The 27591-nt window shown below is 51.1% G+C and overlaps 2 protein-coding genes across 3 annotated transcripts; both read left to right on the top strand.

The window, feature by feature from the left end:
* Window positions 1-178: 178 nt before the first annotated feature.
* HROB (homologous recombination factor with OB-fold) lies at window positions 179-15893 on the top strand. 2 transcript variants are annotated; one of them, XM_070389918.1, is made up of 10 exons: window positions 179-406; window positions 1410-1460; window positions 4222-5376; window positions 6639-6722; window positions 7678-7818; window positions 8437-8545; window positions 8733-8818; window positions 9159-9284; window positions 10791-10908; window positions 13049-15891. In XM_070389918.1, the coding sequence occupies exons 1-10, from the start codon at window positions 404-406 to the stop codon at window positions 13138-13140; spliced, it is 1965 nt and encodes a 654-aa protein (XP_070246019.1). In that variant the 5' UTR covers window positions 179-403; the 3' UTR covers window positions 13141-15891. The 2 variants fall into 2 exon arrangements, with proteins under 2 accessions (XP_070246019.1, XP_070246020.1); XM_070389919.1 differs by lacking the exon at window positions 7678-7818 and having other exon boundaries at window positions 13049-15893.
* A 1990-nt stretch (window positions 15894-17883) lies between these two features.
* On the top strand, window positions 17884-24975 carry ASB16 (ankyrin repeat and SOCS box containing 16). Its single transcript, XM_005907680.2, has 5 exons — window positions 17884-18296; window positions 20359-20626; window positions 22675-23167; window positions 23492-23605; window positions 24101-24975. Exons 1-5 carry the CDS (start codon window positions 17996-17998, stop codon window positions 24284-24286), a joined length of 1362 nt encoding a protein of 453 aa, XP_005907742.2. The 5' UTR covers window positions 17884-17995; the 3' UTR covers window positions 24287-24975.
* Window positions 24976-27591: the final 2616 nt, after the last annotated feature.

Raw genomic sequence — 27591 nt, forward strand, 5'->3', positions numbered from 1 at the left:
CAACCTTGCTCTCAACCCGAGTGCGCATCGAGCAAACGGATTGGATCCAGGGTCTGCTGGGGGGCGACCAAGAGCTCATGCCTTTCCCTTTAAGGCTGGAGCGGAAGACCGCGGTGAACGGCCTTTGGGTCGGCGGGAAAGAAATAGGTCTGCCCCTTTAAGAGGGCGGAGACGCTGAGTGGCGGCGGCTTCGAACGCGGCCTAGGGAGCCAGCCCCCCAGGTTCCCGACCACCCTCCTTCGGCCCCCACCTGGATTTCCAAGACGCCTCTCTCCGACCTTGCCCCAGAGACACTGTCGCCAGGACTCTGACCCTCCCACGTGGATCAAGGCCGAAGCTCCGGCGACCCCTGGAGTCAGGGTCTGTCCGGCCAAGCCGCGGCCGGAGCCTACTGGCGGTCGCCATGGTAATGTCGCGCCGGGGACCACCCGGCCGCCGGGTCCCCGGGCCGCGGGGACCTATCTTCCGGGTTCCAGACTCTCCCTCATGCGAGCTGCAGGACCGGGTTAGGGTTTCAGGGAGAGCTTGGTGGGGTCGGGACGCCTGGCTCTAGTCAGGGCTCGGCTTGGACATGCCCGGCCCCCCAAAAAAGGTCTCCCACTCACCTCCCTCAGGGTTTCATCTCCCAGTCTCTAACCTTCCGTTTCACTAAGGAAGACTCTGGTTCATCCTTACGGGTGTGCTCAAACGTCACGCCTCCCGGGCCCTCCCCCTCCCCCAACCATTCCAGTCTGTTTCTTGACATTGGGCGATAGGTCTCCCTAACTATAGCTCTTGCTGCTTTGGCAGCTGGAGTTAGGCACATCCCTTGGCTCTAGGGCTGACACACTTTTAATGCCTGCCACAGCAGCCCTGCTGTCCAGAAAGATCTGTGGGGATGAGGGTGGAGGTGGGGGAGGTACATCCCACCTCCCAGGACCCTAGCTTCTGGGTGTTCGATAAAAGGAAACCACTGACTTGTCTTTCAGAATCAAGGCCTCTGTGCTGGGCATGCTTGGATTTATGGTAATATCCCTTACATCTGACAGGGGTTCCCCAGGCCAAGCCTCTGGGGGTGTGGCAAAATCCTTAGACCTACATGCCCTGTACTGGGTCTAAAGAATGACACAGGCTCCCTTGGGCAGCCTTCCCTTTGCTTCCTCCCTCTTATTACAAGATTAACACAGATAGACCTAAGGGAATTATTTTACGAGAGAGGATTCTAAATCATCCATCTAAGTCTTTAAGTAAACCCCATCTCTCCTCATCCTTTATTCCTTCCCCAACACAGAGGAAAACAAAACAAAACAAGCAAACAGAAAACAGTACACCTGATGTCTTGTTAGAATTAGGAAAAAGCAGAGTGAAGACAAAATGTACTTGCAAATGGTATTTCTCCTCCAACCTCAATTGCTTTGTTTTCCTTTCAGGCATGCAGTCTGCAGAAGCTGTTTGCTGTGGAAGAGGAGTTTGAAGATGAGGTAAGGAAGTGTTGGTGATCAGAGATGGCACCCAGGCCTAGAACTCAAATTTCCTTTTACCTGACATGTGTATCTTTTTTTCCTTTTTTTTCTGTGAGAGGCTTAGAGATGAGAAATATAAACAACCCACTTAACTGTCTTAAAAACAAATAAAAAACCAGAGAGATGAGCTGCTTAATTGTCATACCTTTAAATTATAAGGGCCTTTGCCTGGAAGCTGTGTCACGTGGATGATTGGATTCACCTTCATGATGACATACTTCATGTGGGAAGAAAGTTAATGGAGAGGCAGAGACAGCGCAGCTACTAGACAGCTGGGGGCCCAGGGTCACCAACTGGCCACCTGAGCCAGGGCAAAGTATTTCATTCTCTGGCCTTCCATTTTCTCTCTTATGACATGAGGGATGTTCTTCTGCCTCAAACATTCTTCCCTTCCCTGCTCCCTCTGGGGAAGATGAGGGATTAGATTAGACCTGAAGCTGGCATCTTAGAATCACCTCTGCTGAGTCCCTGCCACGTACCAAATAAATCAGAATTTCTGGGGATGGGCCCAGGCAGGGGTATTTTTAATCTCTTGGTGCAGCCAGAGACCACTGAACTAGTGATCTGCAATACTGTCTTCCCACTCAGATCTAACAGATGTAGTTTCATCTGGGTGGCCCAAAATTGTTATGTCAAATCCTTTTCAGAAAGAAGCAGGATTTAAGTGAATAAAGCCCCCAGAGGTAAATTAAACTGCTTAAGAATACAACACTGGGCTTCCTTGGTGGCTCAGTGGTAAATAGTCTGCCTGTCAGTACAGGAGAGATGGGTTTGATCCCTAATCTGGGAAGATCCCAGATGCTGTGGGGCAGCCAAGCCAATGCATCACAACTATTGAGCCTGTGCTCTAGGGCCGGGGAGCCATACCTACTGAGCCCACGTGCCATGACTACTGAAGGCACACGCCCTAGAGCCCTGTGCTCCGCAGCAAGAGAAGCTACCTCGGTGAAAAGCCTGTGCACTGCAACTAGAGTGTAGCCCCTACTCGCCGCAACTAGAGAAAAGCCCACGCAGCAACGAAGGCCCAGCAAGCTAAAAAAATACAGCACCAATAGCCAGCACCAACATTAGACGTAACTCCAGTCTAATGTACATGGAAACTACTAAACTACATTTATAGAAGAGTTGCTCTGGTTTATCAATGACAAGCCATTCAGAGCTACTTTTTGACTCCCAGTGGTTTGCTTTTAAAAAATCACTTCTAGATTTGTCCGGATGCCTAATTTATGCCTAGTGAGATGGTGCACCAAGGACCCTTGTGGCAGCCACAGCCCCATACTTCCCTCCCTTTGAAGCTTTTGAAACCTGAGGTTTGAAGGGAGAAACAGACCTTTTAAAATTCCCTCTCTGGCTTGTCTCATACCCTGAGGCCCCAAGACATAGTGACAGACGCATGTATGAGTTCCAGTCCTGGTTCTGTGAAGTTACTTAACCTCTCTGAGTCTCGGTTTCTATATCCATAAAACAGGGATAATAATATACCTATTCATAGGGTCATTGTGAGAATTCATTGAGAGAATTCTGGTAAAATGTTTACATGGTACCTGGCACCCAGTGAGATGCTTCACATGTTAGGTGTTTTGTTATCATTTGGGGACTTGATTTTTGTTTTTAAAAATAACTCAAAACTGCCAGCTTTGTCAAGGAGATATGTGTCCTTGTCTTTGTCTTTCAGCTTTGGAGATGTGTAATTACAGACTGAAAAAGTGACCCTCCTGGGTCTTACCAGGTCAAGGTAGGACTGCTAGGCTAGTAATGGAATTAAGAGTGAAGGACTCTGACAGCTCAAGTTTCTGTTCCATGACCAGTCCCTTCCCCTTCCCAAGGCAGATGACATCATGTCTGAGAGGGAGCTCTTCAGGGGAAGAGGGCTCCATCAACTCCCAGGGTCATCAGGATTTTATTCCCGCTGTAATTCTAATATTATTATTATTACTAAGTCCTAAAGTAGTCCTGTTGGAGTATGCTAGTCTCCTGATAATACACCAAGCAGGAAAGATCCTTTCTCTAGCCTAGACAATCTAGTGCGGCAGCAGGGGTGGGGGTGGAGGGGACCTTCCTGTCAGTTAAATCAGCAGTTCTGACTCAAAAACACCCTCGGAACAGGTCTGTTGCTCTTGAAGGTGTCAATCTCACCTTGCTTCCCAACTGGAATCCATACTTAATTTAACTTGCCTGAAAAGCTATATTTAACTTCTGCCTATTTTGCTGGATCCAAGGCCTCTTTGACTTACCAAAGACTCTTTGTGTGTGTGTGTGTGTGTGTGTGTGTGTGTGTGTGATGGGGGGAGGAGTGGGTTGAGGACACGAAGCAAGACCAGCTCCTGAGTGCACAGGCTGGACACCGGAAAGCTAATTTCCTTGAGACGGGTGTGTGCCCTGGGGAATTTGTTTGACTCCTTGGTGACCTGGTTCCTTTGCTTCTCTTACTGCTCCAACTGCCACCACCACCCCACCTCCTCTCCCCTCCCCTCCCCCTCAAGACTGAAGAAAGAGAGAAGCTACCTGAAGACTTAGCCTTAGAATGTCTGGCAGAAGCCTGGTGGCGGACTCTTGGGCAAAGTCAAAGGTGGTGAGAGAGTCTACAGCTGCCTTACATGTCTTGGTTTCCTGCTTGCGTGTATCTGCACACACAGACACACCACATGCCTGAAACAGTAAAAGCAGAGTGCTTCTTGACTTCCAGACGCCAAGACCCATTGTCTCTGCTTCTTTGTAGGATTTCTTGTCGGCTGTGGAGGATGCAGAAAACCAGTTTGCGGGCTCACAGCCTGGAAATGCCGGGTGCCTGAGACCTGTCTCCTCCCGGCCACAGGAGGCCCAGCTGCTGCCTCAAGTCACTGCCCCAGCAGAGGCTGCGGGCCTGCCAGCCCTGGGACGTCGCCTTCCTACCTGCGGTGGGCCTAGGGCCACTGGGGGTGCACTTCCCGCAGGAACAGCTGCCCTAAGGCCTGTCTCGACATCCAGCAGCTGGATTGGCAATCAGGGAAGAGCGACACTGACAGAAGTGCTTGAAGAGCCAGGAAGACCCCAGTCCTCAGCCTCCCACCCCCAGCTCACCTTCAGGAGCAAAGAGCAGGTGATTGGTGGCTTCGAGGGGCCTGAACAAGATGAATTTGATAAGGTCCTGGCAAGCATGGAGCTGGAGGGGCCCAGCTTGGAGCTGCAACTTGGAGTTCACAGTGAGGCCGCAGGAATCCTGCCCAGCTGGCAGCAGGAGGACTCTACACCGGCTAAAAAGGCTCGGGTGGCTGATCTGAGCAGACCTTGTCAAAGAGGACCTGTGCCTTCCCCCCACGTAACTGGTATCCCATCAGCCCCAGATCCCACAGTCCTCTGCAGGACTCCAGAGCCTCACTTGAGACCTGGAACCACGGGTAACTTTCCTGTTCCAGCTACCTCAGTGGTTTGTGCTCAGCCACCCCACTGGGAAGTCTCTCCTGTGGGTCCCCCTCCTCGAACACCTCAGCCTCTCCAAGCTGCTGGCAGGCCCATTCAGAGCAGCCCTCAAAATCGTTTCCCTGCTCAGCCATTCCGGTCTCCAAACACCTGTTCAAGTGGCAAACTCCGTTTTCTTAGACCCCGGACTCCCAACTCACGCTGTGCTGCTCCCTCAAAGACCAGCTGTGGACTGTTTCCTCAGGGTCCACCCCAACCCCGAACTCCAGCGTCTTCTGTCCTGTCTCCTGTCTGCACCCCGAAGGGTCCCAGTCCCTCTCCGCTCCCTCAAGCCACTCTGCAGACGCCCATCGTCACCAACCACCTGGTGCGGCTGGTCACCGCTGCCAGCCGGACACCGCAGCAACCCACCTGCACCTCCACCCGGGCCAAGATGCGCCGTTTCCCCGGCCCAGCAGGGCTCCTGCCTCACCAGGTGAGTGACAGCTTTGCTCTGGCCAGAGCCAGAGCTCCCCAGGCGGCTCCCCGGGCGCTGGAGAGCAGCCGGGTGTGTCCCAGCCCTGCCCAATCCCAGAGGATCTTCAATCCCAGAGGAAGTGGAGGAAGGAAGGGCAGGGGTTGGGGGCTTTCCAGAGCTGTGGGAGAAGTCAGAAGTGGGGAGAACTGAAGGCCTGAAAACCACATAGATGGAGACGCCTAAGGCTCTGAGAACATCACAGTTTCCATTCATTTGTTGAGCACCTCCTGTTTACTGGCCCCGGCCAGGAAGACTCGTTCTTTTATATTTACTAAGGACTGGTGTGTGTTGGGCCCTTTGATTGGACCTGAGGATACAGAAATTAACGTAGAAATAGTTCTCATCCTTCAGAGCTCCAGGGGAGTGGAAGAAGCAGACTTAAAAACTTTATGTAAAAGGGACAGAGAGAGTAGAGGTCATTCCCTGGGTGCTGGGGAGACACTGGGCTCCTTGTGCTTCCTGGGTGGGCTTTGGACAGATGAATAGGAGATTTACAGAGGTGCGTGTTGGACAGCTGTGTCCTGGAGGACATTTCAGCAGTGGAACGACAGGAGAGAGTGTGTGCAAAGGCACAGATTCTCTGGGAGGTCCACAGAACCATTCAGTGTGGCTGGTGTGTGGGGTCACCACGGGGGAGTCGGGGCTGAGCTTGGAGTGTGGATTTTGGCAGCAGTAGAGAGACAGGGTCCCTCAGACTAGTCTTAGATCCGATCCCAGATAATTGGACTCTGAGAATCTGGTCTGGTTGTGATAGGTTACCCCTTTTCCTCACATTTGAAGGGTGTTTTCTTCAATTAGAAGCGATTTCTATTCATTAACTTGCTCTTCCCTGGCACTTTAAGAGAAATCCAAGGAAGCCATGTACATTCCTCCTGGGTTGGATCCCTGTCAGGAAGGGTGAGGTCCCCGAGAAGGGGTTTGGGGAAAGCTACGCTCTTACTCACTTCAGGCCTCTCTATTCAGGTCATCACCCCCTTCAGGAAGCCCCAGGATTTGTTCCTGAGCCAGCTCCAGCTTCCTCACATTTCCCCAAACGGTCCCCAAAGCATCTTTTTTGAGCTGCCAGTGAGGCTCTTGAGACTTTGTTAGGAGAGATGTAATATGTGTTAATTGTCCCTGATAGTTTCCTGAACTCATTATGTGACCCAGACAAGAAGCTGTACTTGTAAATAACAGCTGCTGAGCTTGCTCTCACCTTCTCCTCCTCTCTCCCCTCGTAGCACAGTGGGAAAAATCTGGACGACATCATGGTTTCCACGCCCCAGACTCCGACTCACGGTGCTCTGGCTAAATTCCGGACAGAGGTAACTGACTCCATGCAAATGCTAACTTCCTGGGACTCATTTAAGAGAGAGGGACATCCTTGTGTGTTTCAGAAGCTGAGAATCAGAATCAGTGCTGCTCAGCCTATTTTCTGGGGTCACACATCATAGCACGTTGAGGGACGCCCGTCCTGATGCCAAAGGGGTGTTTAACTGATGCCATGGGTTCAGCCTTCTTTCCCAGCTAAGAAAGAACAGCCGGGCTAATTCCATCTGCCCTCAGCAGAGGAGAGTGCAATAAGTATCAGGAAATTATATCTCAGGAACCCTTCCTCTCAGGTTTCTGGGAATCAAGCTGGGAAGCTTGTGCCTTCACCTTGCCTCTGGTGCGTTCCCTCTTGGTGGGTGAGACTCAGCCTTCCTCCTCCCTGGGATTCTGGTTGACCTGCTCTGCCTCCCAGATCCACTTTTGCTTTTAATTCTCTCTCGAAGTTTTTCTCTTTGCTGTATCTCTGTATATCCACCAGTCCATTTCAGCTCCAAAACAGTAAATACTCATCTGAATTTAAAGCATTTTTTAATATAACAAGGTGTACAGTTAAAGCCAGAGGCATCTCAAGTGAAATATAATTGGTTTCAAAATTGTCTGGAAGCCTATAAATGTATGTGGGGGCTCCCTAGCCCTAAGCCTTTTTAAGTTCATTACAAGGGACAAGCGTAGCTAGCCTTTTGCATTAATATAATTAAAGTCAGGTCCTGATTTAAAATAAACTAAGTTACAGAGCACCTTTGCTCTTGTTTCTCAGTGAAAGATGTGATATGCAGCAAGTTTTCACATACCCTTTTCTGAACCTTGAGATAAACGAAAGGAGAAAACATGGCCACCTGCTGCCGGGAATTCACCCTTGCTCCCCCGCCCCTCCATCCCGGCTCAGTCAGGGTCTCTAGCAAAGTGGGCCCATGAACACCAGGCTCCCCTTCTGCTCTGTTGTGCCAGCTTGTTACTAGTTCCCAGGCATCAGTGGAGGAAGACTTTGGACGAGGGCCCTGGCTGACCATGAAATCTACTCTGGGTCTGGATGAGAGAGACCCTACTTGCTTCCTCTGTACCTACAGCATCATCATGGTGCTGCGAAAGGTAAGGGTTCTGGACGCTGAGACCCAGAGGAAAGGCCGTTTTTATATCTCTCCCCAACCTTCCCTGCTCCACCTTAGGCAAGGGGCACTCTGTTTGCTCCCTCCTACCCTAGGCCTGTCTCTGAGCAGCAGCATGAAGATACCATTGGGTTGTATCTTCCACTCACCTACCTTTTCACTGCCATCCACAGTATCAGGCACAGGAGAAGTGGGTTACGGGCATGTCTCCATACATCTGAGTCCTGAATGGGGTAGGGTAAGCACACTGCTCCCCTTAGAGCTCCCCATAGGTCAGAAGTCATGTCAGACTCATGTTAGTGCATATGCTAACGTGCTCCTGCCTGTGGTCTGCGTGGTAGAGATCTATATAAATATATACACATAAATACACAAGAGAAAGGAGGCAGGGGAAAGAAATGAAGGACCTGCCAGCTTCAAGTCTGCCAGGGGGAGATGGGCTGAGCCTTTAAACTGCCCCTTGGCCCTCCACAAAGGAAGATCATCACCACACTGGTATGCTGCATCACCACCCCCACCCCTCCTCAGGTTGCCCTGGCTCACTTGGGAACCTTACAGATGGGACATGTCTGGCTCAGCAAATGCCTCTTCTTGTAACCAGGCAGCCCTGAAGCAGCTTCCTGGGAACAAAGTCCCCAACATGGCGGTGATGATCAAGTCCCTGACTCGGAGCACAATGGATGCCAGCGTGGTTTTCAAGGACCCCACGGGTGAGGAGTTAGGTTCTGGTAGTGTCTGGTGAGTGGCCCCATTGAGGTCAGCAGGTGAAGAAGAGCCATCCTCTGCATTCACAGTTAGGATAACTGAGACAGTGAGCTACCTACTTCCCACCTGGGCCCAGACCAGGCTCTGTGCTGCCCTTGACCCTGAGACTGATGGGCGGCGTGGTGTTTGCAGGAGAGATGCAGGGCACAGTGCACAGGTTGCTGCTGGAGACGCGCCAGAATGAGCTGAAGCCTGGCTCGGTGCTGCTGCTCAAGCAGGTACTCTCCCCTTCCTTCCATGGAAAAACCCCTGGTTGTCTCTCTGATTTCCTTCCCTCCCAGGCCCCAGGCAGAGAGTAGCTGCGCTGGTGCTAGACCCTGGCTTACTGGAGCCGAGTAAAGGCCTGACCTCTATCCTCCAGGGGGTGGGTAGGAGTGGGAATGGCCTGTGAAGGGCCAGGGGTGGGCAAGTGGTTGTACTCTGGCACCAGGGTTGAGGCGAGAGTGATTTCTGTGATCCTGGTGCAGAGGCCACCAAGGGAGAGGCAGGTGGGACCAGGTGGCCAGCGGTGCTCTCTTAGGACATTGGACCCCCCCACCCACCCCTTCTCTCCTCCAGATCGGAGTGTTTTCTCCTTCACTCCGGAATCACTACCTCAATGTGACTCCCAACAACCTGGTCCGTGTTTATAGTCCAGATGCTGGAGACGGGAACATCCTCAAGGGATCTCAGTCCTTCCCCCAGGTAAGAGGAGCAGGATGGAGGAGGGATAGCTAGAGCCGCTGTCCACCTGGACCTTCTGGTTTCTTCCCTTCCACCACCTTGGGGAGCAGGGATGTGAGGTGGACAGTTGCCCTACGGTGAAAAGATGTCTTTGGGGACAGGGCCATTGCCTCCTGTCCCTGGTCCAGCCACCTGCCAGATGGCACGGTAACAGGACCTAGAGGAGCAACTGGCTTCTGAGTGATCCCTGAGTGTCTGATGGCAGACTTGAACGTCATATAGCATGGGAGTCACTTGAGAACTAACCAAGGTGACAGTCCACAAAGGGGCGGGGCCCTCAGTGAGTGACTGAGGGTTGGACTTGCTGCAGGTGGCTGTGCAGAGAACAGACAGCTACAGATGGTCCGTCAGGTGAGCCAGCCCTTGCTCGACATCTTTCCCCCTGCTTTCCACCTCTGCTAGGTGAGGGGACACCAGCCTAGAATGCCTTGGGGAACCAAGGAAGACTGAGTTCCAGGCAGCTCCACTCCAGGGTGAGGGTGCAGAGCCCGGCCTTGACTTGGCACACAGTGTTCCCTCTGGCCACCTGCACCTTCCTGGGATCCTGAGTTGTTGTCATGGCCTGGCCTGGGGGTCAGGAGTCCTGGGTCACGTCCCTCCTCTGCTGGAAATTTATAACATGACCTTGGGCAAGTCCTGTCCCTTCCCCTGCTGTTGCTTTGTCTATAAAATGAGTCTATAAAGTTATAATCTGTGACGTCTAGTCAAGTTATGCTTTTAGCTCTAATTTGCTACTTCTCATCTTTCTCCCTAACTTCTACATTCTCTCAGTATCACCCCTTTCTAACAAAGCATCTTGATTTCCTTTTAAATTTCAAGTCACCCCTGGACTTCCCTGGTGGTCCAGTGGTTGGGATTCCATGCTTCCACTGCAGGGGGCACAGGTTCAGTCGCTGGTCAAGGAACTAAGATCCTGCAAGCCAAATGGCATGGCCAAAAAAAAAAGATCCAAGTCATCCATACTTGTTGAAAAAAAATTAAAATGGTACAGAATAAAGAAACATAAAACTGACCCTTCCCTGTTTGCATTCCCTAGGGCTAACCATGGTTAACAGGTTTAATTACTAATTTTAATTACCTATTCATATATTAGCTATTTGGGGGATTATTAATAGCTCATTTTTAATTCCAGCCTAACTCCTTAGTATATTTCTGAATGGCCTCTTCACTGTCTGCTCCAGTTACAGAGATTCCCTAAAACATCAGATACCAACTGAATTAGAAAAGAAAATCAGCCAAAAAGTTTTTTGGTTTTGTTCTATTTATTTTTAAATTATCTGTTCTTTGGGGTGTTTGGTATTTCAGCTACCTCCCCAGCATAGGCTGGGTGACTGGCCACTGCCGCATTCCTCTGTCCTGTCTTTCCTGAGCCCCTACCTATTCCTTTGAGCTTGTCTGGGTGGAGATGGTACTGTCTAGAGAGATTTCAGGGGCACAGGTATTGGTAACCAGATCCTCTGTCCCCAGGATCTTGGAAGTTTCCATGAAAGCCTCCAGCAAGAGAGCGAGAAGCCTGGGAAAGGGCTCCAAACAGCACAGAACCCAGAGGCAGGGGCGACTCTCGAGAAAGAACTCCCAGAAGCAGGTAAGACGGTCAGTCCACCCAGGAGCCAAAAAAATGCTCCTCCTATTTCCTCTTGAATAGCTCAGGCAGATTGTTCTGGCTGCATCTTGTTCCTCCTCCTGTGAATCTTTGCATCTTACAGAAATTAGACGTGGTGTCTTTCCTGGCAAGGCTGCAGACCACAAACTAATTAACACAAAGAATGTGATCTTCAGCTCCTGCGTTTCCAGGCCATGTGCTGTTAGCCACAAGGAGGAGATAGACTGGCGCCAGCCTTGAGTCTTCTGTGGGCTGATGGCTAAACCACAGAGGCAGATTTCTCCATCCTGACTAAGCTCTGAGGCCCTCCAGGTGGTGCTAAGGGGTCCAGCATCCCCGTAGTTAGGGTGGGACCAGGATACAGATCTGAGAGGCCCAAATACAGACCTCTTCGTGGAGGGCCAACTTGTTCCTCAGGAGGGAGCCTCACCCAGGTGACGCTAACACAGTCCAGGTCTGACCCTTAGCTCTTGGATCCCACAAACGGAACCCTCATGGGATTATGGGTAGGTGTCTCCATGTTAACCGAATTCACAGTAGACCATGGAGAAGCCACAGAGCCCATTTATTTATGTTGTATGAAAAAGTATCTACCCCGTGTGCTGGAATCTTCTCTAGAATCTTCCACTATCTCCTTGTAAGTCAGCTTGAGGACAAGCCAAACCCTCCTCAGAAGGTTGCTGGCGGTCATGGAATAAGAGAGGCAAGCTGCCTATAGAATGTTGTGGTTGGTGTCACATCTCCACAGTAGGGACAGACCTGCCAGGCAGCACTGGGAGACACAGATGCGGATTCCTGCTCTGAGTCCCATTCCCCTTGACTCACACTGGCTGCTCATTCCCCTTCATTTACCCTATCGTTTCTCCAGACAGTGTAGCTAGTGAGCGGCAACTTTTTTGTTAAAAGCAAATTCCAGTCCTACATCCCTGGGTACAATGCTGGTCACCCGAGTTAAATTTAAATGCCCCCAAACTGACTTCTGGGCTTCCCAGATGGCACAGTGGTAAAGAATCTGCCTGCCAATGCAGGAGACGTGGGTTTGATCCCTGAGTTGGAAAGATCTCCTGGAATAGAAGATGGCAACCCACTCCAGTATTCTTGCCAGGAAAATTCCATGGACAGGGAAGCCTGGCAGGCTATAGTCCATAAGGTCACAAGACTCAGACACGACTGAGCATGTGCACAGACTGACTTCTGCCCTTCTAACAGCAGTGTTTGTCCAGTGCTCTGTGCCAGACTGGGAGCTGGCCTCTGCAGGTATAGTTTCCAGCCTGACTGACGCTAGGGCTGCCTAATTCCATCCATTCAGCGGGCGTTTTCTAGTTGGAAGCCGTGGCTCTAGCGTCAAATGGATGCGCACTTGGGCAAGTAGTTGACCTCTTTAAACCCTGTTCTCTTGGGCAAAGTAAGGATTGTAACAGGAACCACCACGAGATGCCCTCTGCAGGGGCCGTGTGAGGCCGAAGTGAAGTGATGAGTGTAACGTGTGCGGGCCTGTGCCTGGCACCAGGTGTGCCCCCAGTACATGTTAGCTGCTCTTGTTCACAGTCAGAGCAGCAGTAGGGGTTACTGAGGCAGCTGTTTCCAGCTTCTCAGGCAGAAGTACCCATCCAAGAACTGTAGTCAGGACAGTTACTTCTGTCCTCTCGGCTCACAGAGGCACTTTGGGGGAGGGGACGGTGACTTCTCCCACCACGCAGAGTGCAGGTGAGAGACCATGTGAATGAGCTGTGTGATTCTGAGCACATCTAAGGGCTTTTCCCAGCCTTCTTTCTCCCTCTGTCCAATCAGACGGTTGCACTAGGAGACCTCTGACGCCTTTCTGCTCAGGCGCTGTGCTTCAGGATGGAAAGAAGAACCATGGAGGCCCAGGGGGAGCCCCTTTCTTTGCAGAGTGACCTTGGCATTTTGCCTCTGCCTTTTGTTGAGTGTGGGGAGCAGAAAGGAGATGGAAATCAGGCCAGCCTCAGGCCCATCGATGTGGGGACCACTGCCCAGAGAGCCCCCTCCCTAACTGCAGCCGGGTTCAGACCCTCCTGAAGGGTGGGAGCTTCAGCTCTGAGTCACAAGGGGCCCTAGGGTTATCACTGAGTCTCCCCACCCTCCCTGTCCTCCTCTGCAGATGACCTGGATGGACTCCTGAGCGAGCTCCCTGAAGACTTCTTCTGTGGGACCAGCAGTTGGGACTGCCCCAAGGCAGGGCACCCGCCGTGAGCTGGCAGCCTCTCAGCACCACCCCAGAGCTCTGGCTGTGTCTGATCACATGCCTGGGAGAGAGGAGGACCAGCACAGCTGGAGAGCAGACAGAGTTCTGAGACCTCTGTGGTCGTTCCCACCCTGGACACCTTCCCCGAGAACACACTTGTCCCTCAGATTCTGCACTGTCCTCACTTTGGGTCTTCCTTTGGCAAGCGGAACTCTGCTCGGTATTGGATCTACTGTCCTTCGAGTCCTTGGGTGCATATCCCTTCTCCTCCAACAGGGAAGGTGTGTCACTCTCCCACCTCCCCTTGACTTTAGAGGATGCTGGGCCTGGGCCCTTGACTCCCTAGTCCCAGGACAGCTGAGGAGCCAAGAGAAGCTGTGGCTTCTGTGGCAATCTGTCCCTCTGGACAAGGAAGGAACACACTCAGGCTTCCCTCTGCTTTGTCTCTTGAGGCCTATAGCTGCCCAGCTCACCTGTGTCTGGGGCTCCAAGGTGCGGGGGCATGGGTGTGGCTGGGGCATCTTATTCTGAAATAAAAGCAGCTGCCTGCTTTACCTGCCTCCCTCTCTTTCCCAGCCTCTCAGCTCCTTGTCCTATCTGCCCTGCCCCTGGTGCCTTGGCCAGGACAGAGCCAAAGCTACTCATTTTCTTTCTCTTTTTTCTTACAGACTTTTTTTTTTTTTTTTTTGCTGCACTGGGTCTTAGTTGTAGCACATGGGGTCTTTAGTTCCAGCATGTGAACTGTTAGCTGCAGCATGTTCCCCAACCAGGGATCAATCCCAGGCCCTCTGCATTGGGAGCTCAGAGTCTTGGCCACTGGACCACCAGAGAAGTCTCTATAAACTTTTTGACAGTTTGAGATTTATAGGATTATTGCAGAGATGTTACAGGGAGTTCTCCTATACCTCACAACCAGTCTAAGAGCCAGTATTGACACATTATTAACTGAACTCTATGCTTTATTGACATTAACCCAGTTTTCCCCTAAAATTCTCTTTCTCTTCCAGGATCCCATGTAACATTTAGTCATCTTGTCTGTATAGACGTCTCTTGGCTGTGGTAGTTTCTCAGACTTCCTTGTCTCTTAATGACCATGACAGCTTCCAGGAGCACAGGTCTCGCTTCTTGTCAGATGCCCCCTTGTTGGAATTTGTCTGGTGTGTTTTCATGACTAGACGAGGGTTATGTGTTTGGGAGAGGAAGAGCACACAGGTGAGCTCCTGTCCTCATCGCATCATATCAAGGGTTGGTGTGGACTTTGATCACCTGGCTGAGATAGGCTTTGTCAGGTTTGGTCAGGTTTCTCCGCTGTCAAGTTACTCTTTTTCACTTTTTCCACACAACTTTGGAAGGAAGTCACTCTGCCGCCTCCACTTAAGGAGTGAGGGGTTATGTTCTCTGCCTCTTGAAGGGCAGAATATCTACATGGATGATTTGAAATTCTGCGTGGAAGATTGGTCTGTTTTCCCTTATTTTTTGTTCAGTCACCCATTTATTATCAGTATGGACTCGTGGATATTTATTTTATACTTTGGGTTAGAGTCCACTACTACTTTATTCTGTTGCCAAGCAACTCTTCGCCACTGTAGATTCTCTGTACCACCTTGAAGGCAAGAATTGGACAAGGGTCATGGGTGGGGTATAAAAGGTCTAATTATACCAAGTAACCAGCCAACCTTGTTTTCCTGTATGGAATGAAGGGAAAAGAGGAAGATGCTCTCAACATATGTTTGAGGAGATGTGAGCCCAGTTTGATGGCCAGCTTTGCCTGCCTCTGCCTCGGCTTTCACCAGGCAGCTGTGAGTCGGGGCCTCCAATAGACTTGGCACTGATCTGGGGAAGGCGTTATTTTCCCTGTTTCCAAAGAGATCCCAGGGATCCCAGCCTCAGAGCTGAAGGCAGCAAGTGCCTTAGGAACTCCACGTTCACCTGGCGGCTGGCGGCAGTGGGACTCTTCCAGAAGGCTTTTGTGGCCCAAGCCCGGGAACAGGCAGGAGCTAATTCACCAGCTCTACCCTTTCACACTCTCAATTAGTCTTCCTGCTTGAACACCTACCTGAGGTGGTTGGATGGCTTCACCGATTCAATGGACATGAATTCGGGCGGACTCCGGGAAATGGTGAGGGACCAGGAAGCCTAGAGGGTTGTGGTCCATAGGTTCAGGAAGAGTCAGACACGACCTGGTGACTGAACAACACCTGAGCGCACCACGTACTTTCTTTTCCCCAGCTGCTAACTCCCCAGCTCTGCCTCTCTAGCCTAGATCTGGGCCAGAGCCCTTCTACTCCGGTGGTCTTCGTGCAGCTAAACCACCCGTTCCCCCGGCCTGTGTACCCATCGCCCCTCAGCCCCTTGGAGCTCTGTTCTTCACTCTTAACCATCCTGACAGATGTCCTGATTTCTTGTGTACTCTGTCACCCCATAGGCTCTGAGCTCCCAGAAGACAGGCTGGGTATCCAGTCACCTGGCCCTGTTTCTGCCAATAAAACTGGGCTCCCTGTGGGTACATGTATGGGTTGAAGTAAAGGCCTCAGGAAGTTAATGCTGTGCATAGTTTTTCTGCCCTCAGGAAGTTAAGGCTAAGGACAGGACACAGAACATATGGTGTCTCTGGGGACTGAGCTGTAGTCAGCACCTTCAGGCCTGTGGCAAGAAGGCTGCAGAGAGGCTGGGGAGGTCAGGGCAGCCTCAGGCCCCGCTCACAATGACTACTGTGAACCTCAGAGAAGGCCCCTCATGGCCCCACCCACCTTGCCAGCTCCCAACCCTGGGAACCCAGATGTGGGTGCTCAGCCGGGCCGTTGGCGGGGCAATTAAAACACCAAGTGGGTGCCAACACAGTTAATCACACCTGCATTTATAGAGGCGCCTTTCTCTGAGGATCTCCAAGCCCTCGCTGGGCATGATCTCATTGCTTCTCTGGGATCCCCCACCCTGGAATACCACCACGAAGCTGGGGCCAGAGTGGGTGAACAGCAGGGTAAAGGCGGAGCCAGAAACAGGCCAGGCTGCTGCCACACACGTGGGCAGGAAGATGCGTGTCCGCTCTGGTGGAGAATGGGGGCCTTCAGTCAACGTGCTGCACGCAGGAGGCCAGCCTGTAACAAGACCTACTGTGTGCCATGACCTGCCGGGGACCAGAAACCCAACTGAACCCACTCAGGTCCTGCTCTGGAGCCACAATACATGGGCACACACGAGGCCCTCCAGAGCATGGATGGGGGGCAGCTGGAGCCTCAGGGGTGGGAGATCTGAGCAGGTGTCTCCCAGAGCAGGCGACCTTTGAGGGATGAGTCAGAAGGGACTTCCAAGCGGAGGGAACAGCAGGGAAGGGCGAGGAAATGTGAGGGGAATGATGCCTGATGCAGAGCCAAACCAGGGCACGGGGGTTAGTGGGAGAGGGCAGGAGTCAGCAAACGTTTTAAGCTGGGAAATGAACCATTTCAGACAGATCCTTCCCTATGGGCAGTGGAGCAGAAGAGGGGACACCAGGTAGGAGGCTAGGCTGGTCTGGGTTAAAGGTCTTGAGATGGTAATTGAAAATGTGAGAATGAGGTGGAGTGTGTGTGTGTGTGTGTGTGTCTTGAGATGCTAACTGAAAATGTGAGAATGAGGTGGAGAGTGCACGCGCGCGCACGTGTGTGTGTGTGTGTGTGTGTGGACAGGGACAGCCAGGGCGTGCAGGGCAGGATGGGGACAGGCCGACCCTGAGGGGCTGAGAGCCCACCCTCCTCCACCCAGGAACTGAGGAGAGTTTCTGGGGCCAGGATTGGCCAGCCTCCCTCCCGCCCTCCCCTTCACTGCTGGGAACTCACAGCAGCTAGTGCTGTTTGACGGCCTCATTCCTCCCCCTAGAGGCTCCTGAAAGCAGAGCACTTTGGGTGAGTGGTTTGCAGCTTGAAGGTCTCCATGGTCCCCAGAGTTGTGAAGTCAAGCCCTTGGTCCTCCTCAGGCAGGCATGTGAGCCCTTTTAGGAGCTAGGGAAATCAAATAAGAAAACCCTAACCAAGATTCACTGAAGGCATCGTTAGGGACCATGCTGTCCTGCTTGGAAGGTGGGGAGAGGTGCTCTTACTGAATCACTCCCATCTCTGGAGTCAGACACACAGGACCCCAGCCTGGCTCCCCCTCACAAGCTGTGACCTTGAGCAAGTAGTTTTACTTTGCTAAGCCTTAAGTGCCTCATCCATGAAACAGACATAAGACCACCCATCTCAGAGGTGTTCAAACTGTGATAATCAGCCTGATCATATAATTTATTGTCAAAACCAAGGTTGCTGTTTACCCGGGGAGAGCCAAGAAATCTGTATGGTGATCTGAGTAAAGGTAGATATAAAAACAATCTGAGTATTCTAAAGCTCTGGGCTCATATGTATGGAGTTAGTGTTGTTAATGCAGATGCTGAGCAGAGCTGTTGGAACTCCAGTGTGACCTGCCAGTATTTCCTGGGCTGGGGTCTGGTCTCCAGCCAACATCAGAGAGCCCTGTCCAGTCCATTTCCCTGATTGATTCATTCGCCTCGGACGTGGCCGACTCAAGATACTCCAGAAAGTGGGAGAATGCAGACCTGGGGTTCAGCTGGGGGCCGGCTCCCCAGTCTGAGGGTATCCACAGGGGCCATCCCAACCCGGGGCTGGGGACTGGCCCAACACCTTCTCTGCACCAAGATCATGACTCTGGGCAAACCCTGTTTATCAGAGCAGTGAAGGGCCTATTTATAGTCTCAGCTGCTCCTTTCTCTGGGTCACGGGTGAGGGGGCAGGGTGGCTCCTCAGAGCAAGGGTGGCAGTCAGGCGAGGGAACCAGCCCTGCCCAGCTGCTGCTGCCCAGACTCCTGGATCCCCCGCCCTGGGCCCCCCTGCCATGGCGGAGGAGACCTTCCCCTTCACCTCCTCCACCCTGCGCTCTCTCCGCCTGCAGCGGGAGTGGCTGGAATGGGAGGACCGGCGGCGGGCAGCAGCCCAGCAGTGCCGGAGCCAAAGATGCCCCCCAAGTTCCCAGGCCCGGCTCACTAGGCCACGCCGCTCCTGCCGGGACCCAGCTGTGCACAATGCCCTGTTTTCTGGTGAGCTACAGCAGATCCAAGCCCTGTTCCAAGATGAAGACGCTGCCAACATGATTGTGGAGACTGTGAGCAACCAGCTGGCCTGGTCAGCTGAACAGGGTAAGGAGTACCTGGTGGGGGCAGAAGTGGAGGGGTAGGGAGGAAGGTGGGGGTGGGGATGGGAGAGAGCCTGGGCCCAATCTCCCCTTTCCAGCCCAGAGAATAGACCATCCCCTCCCACTGCCCATTGTAGATCCCTCCTAAACAGAGCTGAGGCATGCTTAGTGATTTGTATGTCTTTCAGAATTAAAGTTATATTAACATGTTGTTGGAATTACATAGAAATACATGTATGTGTGCCAAGTCTGACTCTTTGCGACTCTATGGACTGTAGCCCGCCAGGCTCCTCTATCCATGGGATTTTCCAGGCAAGAATACTGGAGTGGGTTGCTATTTCCTTCTCCAGGGGATCTTCAAGACCCAGGGATCGAACCCGTGTCTCTTGAGTCTCTTGTATTGGCAGGAGGGTTCTTTACCACTAGCGCCACCTGGGAAGCCCACATAGAAATACAATTATATTCTAATGCAATTTTTTCTTCTGGATATATATCCACACAAATATTTTTTCTCTCATAGAATGAAATTATACACCAGATGCTATTTATAGCCTGATTTTTTTCATGTAACATGTTTCTGTGGCAATAACCATTAAGTCCATATAGTATTTTAAATAGACGCATAAATTCTATTGTATGGTTGGCCCAAGATTTATACAGTGTTAGTCTCTCAGTCATGTCTGACTCTTTGAGACCCCACCAGGCTCCTCTGTGCATGGGATTTTCCAGGCAAGAATACTGGAGTGGGTTGCCATTTCCTTCTCCAGGGGATCTTCCAACCCAAGGATCAAACATGGGTCTTCTGCATTGCAGGTAGATTCTTTACCATCTGAGCCACCCACGGAAACCCAATAGATTGGTTAGATTAGATTCCTTTTTTTAAAAATCTACTTTAAATAACAATATGACCAACATCTTTGTATCCTTAGGATCTAACTATCTGCCAATAAAAACTAATTAAAAAAAAGATCACTCCATTCTTAAGATTGACAAGGAGAAAAGACCAAAAAAAGACCAGACAAAAAAAGAGGGGAAAAAAACCAACACACACAAAAAAGAAAAACTGATTAACAGGAAATTGCCTCAACCCCCACCTATGGATTTGGGGGTTCAAAATCCTTGAAGAATTTATGCTGTTAGTCACCACTGGCTCCAAGGTCCTTTAGCTGCTAGAGATGTGACCCCACCCAGGGCATCTCGGTCTCATTCTGCAGCATGTCCCCCATCTCCCAAATGGAACTTGGCCTTAATTTCAATCTTAATAAAAAACAAAGCATGTTTTACCCAAGATTTAGGAAACCCAGGGATTCGCTTCCCTACAATGCAAACAACTGACAGTCTGATATTAGGCATCTATGTCCTTCAAACAAGACCTTGGCTATTTCCACAATTTGGATCCAGCACCAGTCCTATGATCAGCCCCTCCTCCTACCCTTCCTTTCCCCACGCCCACCTCTTATCCCCCACCCTCCACCCTTCCCCACACTTTCACCCCACCCTCCCCACCCCAGGAATATCCTAGGACTTCTTCAGCTTTCCTCTTGGCTACTCCCCAAGTCAGTTCCAGGCCCTCCTGTGCATAACTCCTTCCCCTCCCAAATATTAGAGCACCTAAGTTAACAAAAAGAGCCAAGGACTCCACCAGTAGCTCAAAGACCCAGAAGTTTCCTCAATAGGATTCACCTCCTTAGCTGCCCTTGTAGTTTTAAAGAGCAATTAAGGGAATTTGCTGGCAGTCTAGTGGTTAGGACTCAGCACTCTTACTGCCAGGGCCCAGGTTCAATCCCTGGTCAGGGAACTAAGATCCCACAAGCTGCTGAGTAGGGCCAAAAAAAAGAGCAATTAAATGTTTCTTTCTATGACACATACGTTTTTCACAGACTGACAAACTGTTCTAAAAGGTTGTTCCAGATTACACTCTTAATTGGGGGCTTGAGGGAGCCCCTCTCCACAGGTACAGATAGGCACAGGGTTTGTGCTCAGCCCAACATGCAGAGTTGTACATGACAGCATGCCCTGCCCCCTGGCCTCATACACACCCAGCTAAAACTGCCTGCTCTCTCCAGGGTTCTGGGTGCTGACCCCCAAGGCCAAGCACACTGCACCTCTCACCATCGTTGCTGCCCGAGGCTACACCAACTGCGCCCGCTACCTGATCCGGCAGGGAGCTGAGCTGGATGCTCGGGTTGGGGGCCGGGCAGCCTTGCACGAGGCCTGTGCCCGGGCCCAGTTCGACTGTGTGCAGTTGCTGGTGACCTTCGGCGCCAAGGTCAACGTGTTGTCCGAGGAAGGCACAACCCCCTTGCACCTCTGCACAGTCCCCGAGTCCTTACAGTAGGTGTCCAGGGGTTGAGATGGTTTGGGGAGGCGGAGTGTGTACATGTGTGCATGTGTGTGTGTGTGTCTCCAGCTCACATAACAGAAAACATCTCCTTGTAGCAGCTTGGGAGACAGGTCACATTCTCTGAGGATAAAACTGAGACTCAGAAAGGTTTAGTGACCTCTCCAAAGTCACATCAGCTAAGCCCACGAAGCAGAAGCCTTGTTGTTTTGGGGGAAAACTCTTTTCAACTGCAGTTTCCTATTGCCTGGGAACCCTTTGCAGCCACATTCCTAGTTGTTTAGAGGTAGGCATCAAGAAAGATCTGACCTAGTGTTTTCCCATCTTAATATGAGGCACACCTCCTCTTCCCACCTTTTTAAGGTCAACAGGTTCTTGGACCCTCTACATGATGGTATTTGCACTTTTACAAGTCAGGCCCAGAGATAGAGCTGGCGAGGGTAAGGAATCAAGGGCTCCTGGAAGACACTCTACAGCCCCAGTGCTGGGGCCCTCTCCCCACGTAGATCTAGATCAGTGATGGACCCAGAAATGATCCAAAATTTCCAGTCCTTTCTTGAGTTTTATGGGCACGTGGTGTACTTTCTAGCAGACTTGATCCTTTTTTTCCCCCAATTTTTTATTTTATTTATTTCTGGCTGCACTGGGTCTCCCTTGCTGCCTAACAGCTTTCTCTAGTTGTGGTGAGTAGGGGCTACTCGTTGCAGCACTTGGGCTTCTCATTGGGGTGGCTTCTCTTGTTGAAGAGCACAGGCTCTAGGTGTGCAGGCTTCAGTAGCTGCAGCACGTGGGCTCAGTAGTTGTGGCACACAGGCTTAGTTGCTCCGTGGCATGTGGAATCTTCCTGGAACAGGAATCAAACCCATGTCCCCTGCATTGGCAGGTAAATTCCAACCACCGGACCACCAGGGAAGTCCAGACTTAATCCTTTTAAGTGAAATGAGAATGGAACCTGACTGAGCGAGCTTCTTGGAGTTATTTAAATTTAGTATATACAATAGAAACAAAAATTAGTCTATGATTAGAATTTACCAAGAAAATAAATTATGTAGTTTGTGGCTGGCTAGATGCTGCTCAACTCTTTGTCCCTGAGCATGCACTGAAGGGAGCTGGAACTCTGTTTTGGGGAATGACCCTTGGTCATCAGGGTTTCACTGGAGTCTGATGGATCTGCTCCTGAGTTTCCAGTGGCTCCTGTTCTGGCTTTTTAAATTACTGTTAGTTTAGTGTGATCATTAATTTAGTTTGCAAGAATGTTTGGTTTACCCCGTGGTGGTTTAACGATGCGAATTTGCCTCAACAGTGTTTGACCTATAATTTTTCCAGGAACTAGAAGACTGAACCAGTGTTCCCTAAAGCTGTGCTCCCTATAGACTGTGCTCCCTAAAATCTGGTTTGGGTTTGGTTGTTTTCTCTAGAGGGAGTGGAGTAAGGGGGACACCCAAGTGCCTTTCCTTTGCTGGAGTGGGTGTGGTTGGCCAAGAAGGGTGGTCTTTATATTTGGGAAGCCCTTCATGTTTGGAGGCAGGAAGAAAATACTAATTAGGACTTTGGATTTTTTTTTTTTTACTTTAACTAATTAGGACTTCTATTTCTATTTTCTTTTGTGGTAGGGGGGAAGGGTTACACTCAATTTTCTATGCTTCATTGTGTACAGATTAATGGGTTTTCAAGACTTTTTTTGAAAAGTGGCTATCAAAAGGTTAGGAGAGACCACTCACAAGTGATTCAGAGCCAGGCCTTGGGGTCCCAATCTGATGGGGGAGTCAGGTTAGATTCTGGGAGGCACAGTCTCAGGCAATGAGTATTAATTACCCTGCAGTCACTAACTTGCTGTGTGTCCTGAGCTGCACCACAACCTTTCTGGGCTGAAAACCGAAATGTTCCAGGTGGCTTGGATGGGCCCTCCTCCTCTTCTGTCTAGTCACGGGGCCTCCATGAGTCTGGCGGTGGTCAACAGGCTCACCTGAGCCAAGAGGGGTGGGAAGAAGGGGTCACGGATGACAGGATTTGCCTCGGGGGCCTTGTACCTTGTCCCCAGGTGCGCCAAGCTGCTGCTGGAGGCCGGAGCGACTGTGAACTTGGCCGCGCGAGACAGCGAGGTGACGCCCCTGCACGTGGCCGCGGCACGCGGCCTGGAGGGGCATGTGGCTCTCTACCTGGAGCATGGCGCCGATGTGAACCTGCGCACAAGCCAGGGCGAGACGGCCCTGAACGCGGCGTGCGCTGGGGCCGAGGGGCCGAGCAGCAGCCGTCGCCACCAGGCCGCCGCGCGCCGGCTTCTGGAGGCTGGAGCCGATGCCCGGGCGGCCGGACGCAAGCGCCACACGCCGCTGCACAACGCCTGTGCCAACGGCTGCGGGGGTCTGGCTGAGCTGCTGCTGCGCCACGGGGCCTGTGCGACGGTCCCCAACGGAGCGGGCCAAACGCCCATGGACTGCGCACTGCAGGCTGTCCAGGACGCCCCCAACTGGGAGCCCGAGGTCCTCTTTGCCGCGCTGCTGGACTATGGGGCCCAGCCTGTACGCCCAGAGGTGAGAGGCTCCTGGCGGGCAGGGGTGCCTGGAACTGGAATTGCCCAGCTACCGGGGAAGAGAAGCCAAAAGATAGAGCCCATCGTCTATGCCAGAGGTCGGTCCCCATCTAGGGAAGGACCAGCGAGAGTTAGGGAGGAGAGTGTCCAACAGAGAAAAAAGCCCCCAAGGAGATTGGAACACACTTGAAATGTGGGATAAACTGAGGCTAGAGAAGGATTAGGAGGGACTCAGATCTTGGCATCTCAAATTGGGATATAACTATAGTGGCCCAGGCTGGTTGGTAGAAGCATGGTGCCCTTAAGAATCTCTTCTGGTTTCTAGATGCTGAGACACTGTGCCAACTTCCCTCGGGCCCTAGAAGTCCTGCTTAATGCCTACCCTTGTGTCCCATCCTGTGATACCTGGGTGGAGGCCGTGCTTCCTGAGTTGTGGCAGGTATGTCCACCCCACCAGCACAGCTCCTTCCTGGGCTCTGAGGGAGGTAGAAAGGAAGGGTGAACCCTAGGCCTATACCCCCAGGATGGGCTTCCTGGAAGCAGGAGCAAGGGGAACCCTGGGCTGGAGGAGGATGGGCAGAGTGAAACCTCTGGGTACCCTGCCTCCGGCAGCTTAGAACAACCTTTAATTACACACACCTCTCTAGCCTCTCTCTTACCTGCATCAGTATAGACATTTATCAGGCATCTCTGACTCAGTAGACAGCACTGTTGGAGTTGGGGGAGGCGGGTGTAGACATGGCTGAGACCCTGCCCTGCAGTCTGGTCTCAGCTCCCATGACCCCTGCAGGGCCTTTGGTTCTGAATCTGAGTCCTGTGAGATATGCTACATGCCCAGGTGGATCCATGTTGTAGAATCTCAGGGCCCCACCACTAGGTTGCCCCCAGAGGGAAGGGTGTTGGGCCATCTGACCCTGTTCCACTCCTGGCCTAGGAGCACGAAGCCTTCTATAGCTCGGTCCTGAGCATGGTGAACCAGCCAAGACGGCTGCAGCACCTGGCCCGGCTGGCTATGCGTGCTCAGCTGGGTAGCCGTTGCCGAGAGGCTGCCTCCTGCCTCCCACTGCCCCCGCTCCTCAAGGACTACTTGTTGCTGCGTGTGGAGGGGCGTATCCAGTGAGCCCCATGCCCAGCCACTCCCAGAGCTTGTCCTTCCCCCTCCATCAGTAATCCCTCCCAACCCTGGAGGACTAGTCTCTGACCTTCTTGTCCACACTCTTGTCCACATGTCCTTCGGGGCCAGCTCATCCATTTATTGGCTTCTTGAGCCACCTGCTGACCTCCAGCCCGACCTGAACTTCAGCTCCTCTCTCTAATGGGAAGGTCTGCAGATTCAACCTTTGCCCGCATCCTCCTCCTTTGCCTAAATGGATGATGGCCCCTCCATCTAGGCAGACCCCAAGCTAGGAGGAAGTGATCTTGTCATCCCGTCTCCCCTGCTCCTCATGTACCCATTCAGCCTCCTAAAGAGGGACAGACTCTGCCTCTAGCTGTACTGCCAATGCCCGATCTACCTTTGTCACCTTGAGGGAGGACCTCACTGACAGGTCTTGAAATCCCCATGCCCTGCAAGGATGCTGGAATGACCTTTGGGAATCAGAGCTCCGATCATGACCTTTAGTGGCTCTACACTACCTTCAGGCTAATATCAAAACTCAACAAGGCAGAATAAGTATTTAGTCCCTGCCTCCGCCAAGCTCTCTGGCCTCCTGATATTGCTTTCCCCTTCTAAGGCCCCTGTAACCCAGCCTTAGCGAATGAGTTACTGGATTGCCAGATATGAGCTTCTCCCCTTAGCTTCCACGCACCTACTTGTGCTGTTCCCTCTGCTTGGTCTACCCTTCCCACATCTTTTTTTGCCTTGGTTGAAGCTGATATGATCCTCAAGACTCAGCCCAATAGCCCTCTCTCTGCAGAGCCTATTTCAACTCCGGTCGGTAGCCTTCCTTGGTATTGTACTTATTTATTTAGGAACCTATATCTGCCTCAACGACACTGAGACCGGACTATATTCCTTAAACAGGCCTTTCAGGAAATGGCTGTTGAGGGAGAAAGAAATGCATGATCTCCATGACCCATTTATGGTTGTGTTCCCCACCCCCCAGTGATGCACAGTGTCTTAAACTATGGTCTTGTGGTCTTTGAGGATCCATGACAGGAGAACCAGCCATCAGCTTTCCCCTACTCTCTCTCACTTCCTGCTCTGGTCCCAGAGGCAAAATTACCACTATTCATCCTTAAGAGGAAGCTTTTTAAGCTAAGCCAGTTTTTATGAATGCAAATAAATGATTTGTGCACAGACCAAAGCGTGGCTGTTGTTAGGTTGAAATATGCCTGAGATACCCATCACTCCGTGTTTATTCCCCATCCTTTGTACTCTTCTGTATCCCCAAGTTTTCTGCACAGATCAGTTGTTACTCTTGTGATAGGAAAAAGGGTGTAAGAACAACACAGGAGGACTTCCCTGGTGGTCCAATGGTTAAGATTCCACCAGCCAATGCAGGGAACAAGGGTTTGATCCCTGGTCAGGGAAGATCCCATGTGCCTAGGGACAACTAAGCCCATGTGCCACAACTACTGAGCCCACGCACCAAGAGCCCATGCTCTGCAACAATAGAAGCCACCTCAATGAGAAGCCCACACACTGCAGCTAGAGAGTAGCCTCCGCTTGCCGCAACTAGAAAAAGCCAGTGTGCAGCAACGAAGACCCAGCACAACCAAAAGGAATTAATTACTTAATTTTAAAATTGTGTGTGTGTGTATTTTTTTAAAGTACAACAAGAGGAACCTTTCCAGACCCTGAACTTTCAGTACCCACTGGAGGAGGTGGCTGTCAGCAGCCTGTTCTCCTGTCCCTTTGCTGAAGTGAGGGACTCTGGGCTCTCTACTCTCACTGCCATGTGGAGTCACATGGTAGAGACAGATCAGGAGTCCTGGGTCAGCCTTTTTGCAGCTGCTGCCCATCCTCCCCTCCTCTGCAGAGAGTCGCATCTGTAGGTATTTCCTTTCAATAACTAGAAGATAGTCTTTGACCTCGTTATACAGAGTAGCAACCTCTCTTTTCTGGATGAAATTTTTGCTTTAATTTCACAGATCCAAAAGGCCAAGTGAAGAGACAGAAGTACCCTCTAGTCCTGGGGCCAAGCCAGGAGCCTCACTCTCAGGGGAGAATACTAAGCTGTCTCCCCCTTTAGAGCAGGCAGACCCCAGTGAGCGTGGCTTTTTCTGGTATTCTTACAATGACAAGATACCCAATTTAAAAAGTCCCAAAGACGCATGTGATTATGTATCTGATTTTGGGATGAGATTTTTCTATGTAAAAGCATAGAAGAAAAAAGACTCATCTGGATACAGACTTATCTGGATACAGAAAAAAATTTAAATTTGGTTATAAAAGCCCTGAATCATAAACACAAGTAAAAGGCAAAATGTTGACAAAAGTATCTGCCACTAAAAGATTTCATTTTCTTGATGTCTGAGGGCAGGATTGACATCTCTTTTATTTACCATTGCTGACTTGGTGCTCGTACAGTGTCTTGCAAAGAGTGGACACGAAAATATCTGTCAAAGTAATGAATGGTCATGCTCAACCTCACCAGTAATTAAGGAAATGCAAATTAAAACAATAATAAGATACAATTCTCTTACTAGATTGAGGGACTGGTTTTTTCTGGTTGTGCCACACAGATTGCAGGATCTTAGTTCCCTGACCAGGGATTGAATCGGGCCACTGTGGTGAAAGCACCGAGTCCTAACCACTGGACCACGAGGGAATTCCTTCGGGGGTACATTTTAAAGACTAATACTCAGTACCTGTGATGATTTGGAGACACAAGTTCTTGCTCATACAAGGGGGTCAGAAAGGAAACTGCCTCTTTGATGGGCAATTAAGCAATGCCCTTCAATTGCTCCCCAGTTACACCAAAGGCTGGTACACACGGCAGTATTCATCCCAGCCTTGCTTGCAACAACTCAACATGTGGGAAATGGTAAACAAATCCACACTGTGGAATATAATTCAGTCCTTACAAAGGGTATACCCGCAGCAGGAGAGATCTGGGCATAGAGTCCAAGTGACGAGCACATGTACTGCCTTGGGAAAGATTACCAAGACTATTACCAAGGTTGAAATATAACATGTACAGCAAGCAAAACCAAACCTCATGATTGAAGCTGAATAGAAAAAGGCCTGAAAGGCAGGTGCCCGAGAATTTCCTCTGAGGAGAGAGGAACTGTGCCAGTGGGGCTTTTTATGGTCTGCATTTGAATTTTTGACAAAGGGGTGTACCCATGGATTCTTGGGAAATTTAAAGAAAAATTGAAGGGAAGAGAAGGCAAAAGGCCTAAATTGTTAATTTACAAGGTGGTTGATGAAACATGACAAATGTGCTAGCTCACTAGCGATCCAGTGAATGTAAATTAAAG

Source organism: Bos mutus, chromosome 19, assembly GCF_027580195.1.
Source record: "Bos mutus isolate GX-2022 chromosome 19, NWIPB_WYAK_1.1, whole genome shotgun sequence".
NCBI lineage: Eukaryota > Metazoa > Chordata > Mammalia > Artiodactyla > Bovidae > Bos > Bos mutus.

Excerpts from the sequence above, each read along its gene's own strand:
- HROB (XM_070389918.1), top strand. Across the intron at positions 8,546-8,732 it reads GGTTTTCAAGGACCCCACGG|GAGAGATGCAGGGCACAGTG; the intron begins GTGAGGAGTTAG and ends TGGTGTTTGCAG. Across the intron at positions 10,909-13,048 it reads GAAAGAACTCCCAGAAGCAG|ATGACCTGGATGGACTCCTG; the intron begins GTAAGACGGTCA and ends CCTCCTCTGCAG.
- ASB16 (XM_005907680.2), top strand. The coding sequence starts at position 17,996 with ATGGCGGAGGAGACCTTCCCCTTCACCTCCTCCACCCTGCGCTCTCTC. Across the intron at positions 23,168-23,491 it reads CCCAGCCTGTACGCCCAGAG|ATGCTGAGACACTGTGCCAA; the intron begins GTGAGAGGCTCC and ends TCTGGTTTCTAG. Across the intron at positions 23,606-24,100 it reads TGCTTCCTGAGTTGTGGCAG|GAGCACGAAGCCTTCTATAG; the intron begins GTATGTCCACCC and ends CTCCTGGCCTAG.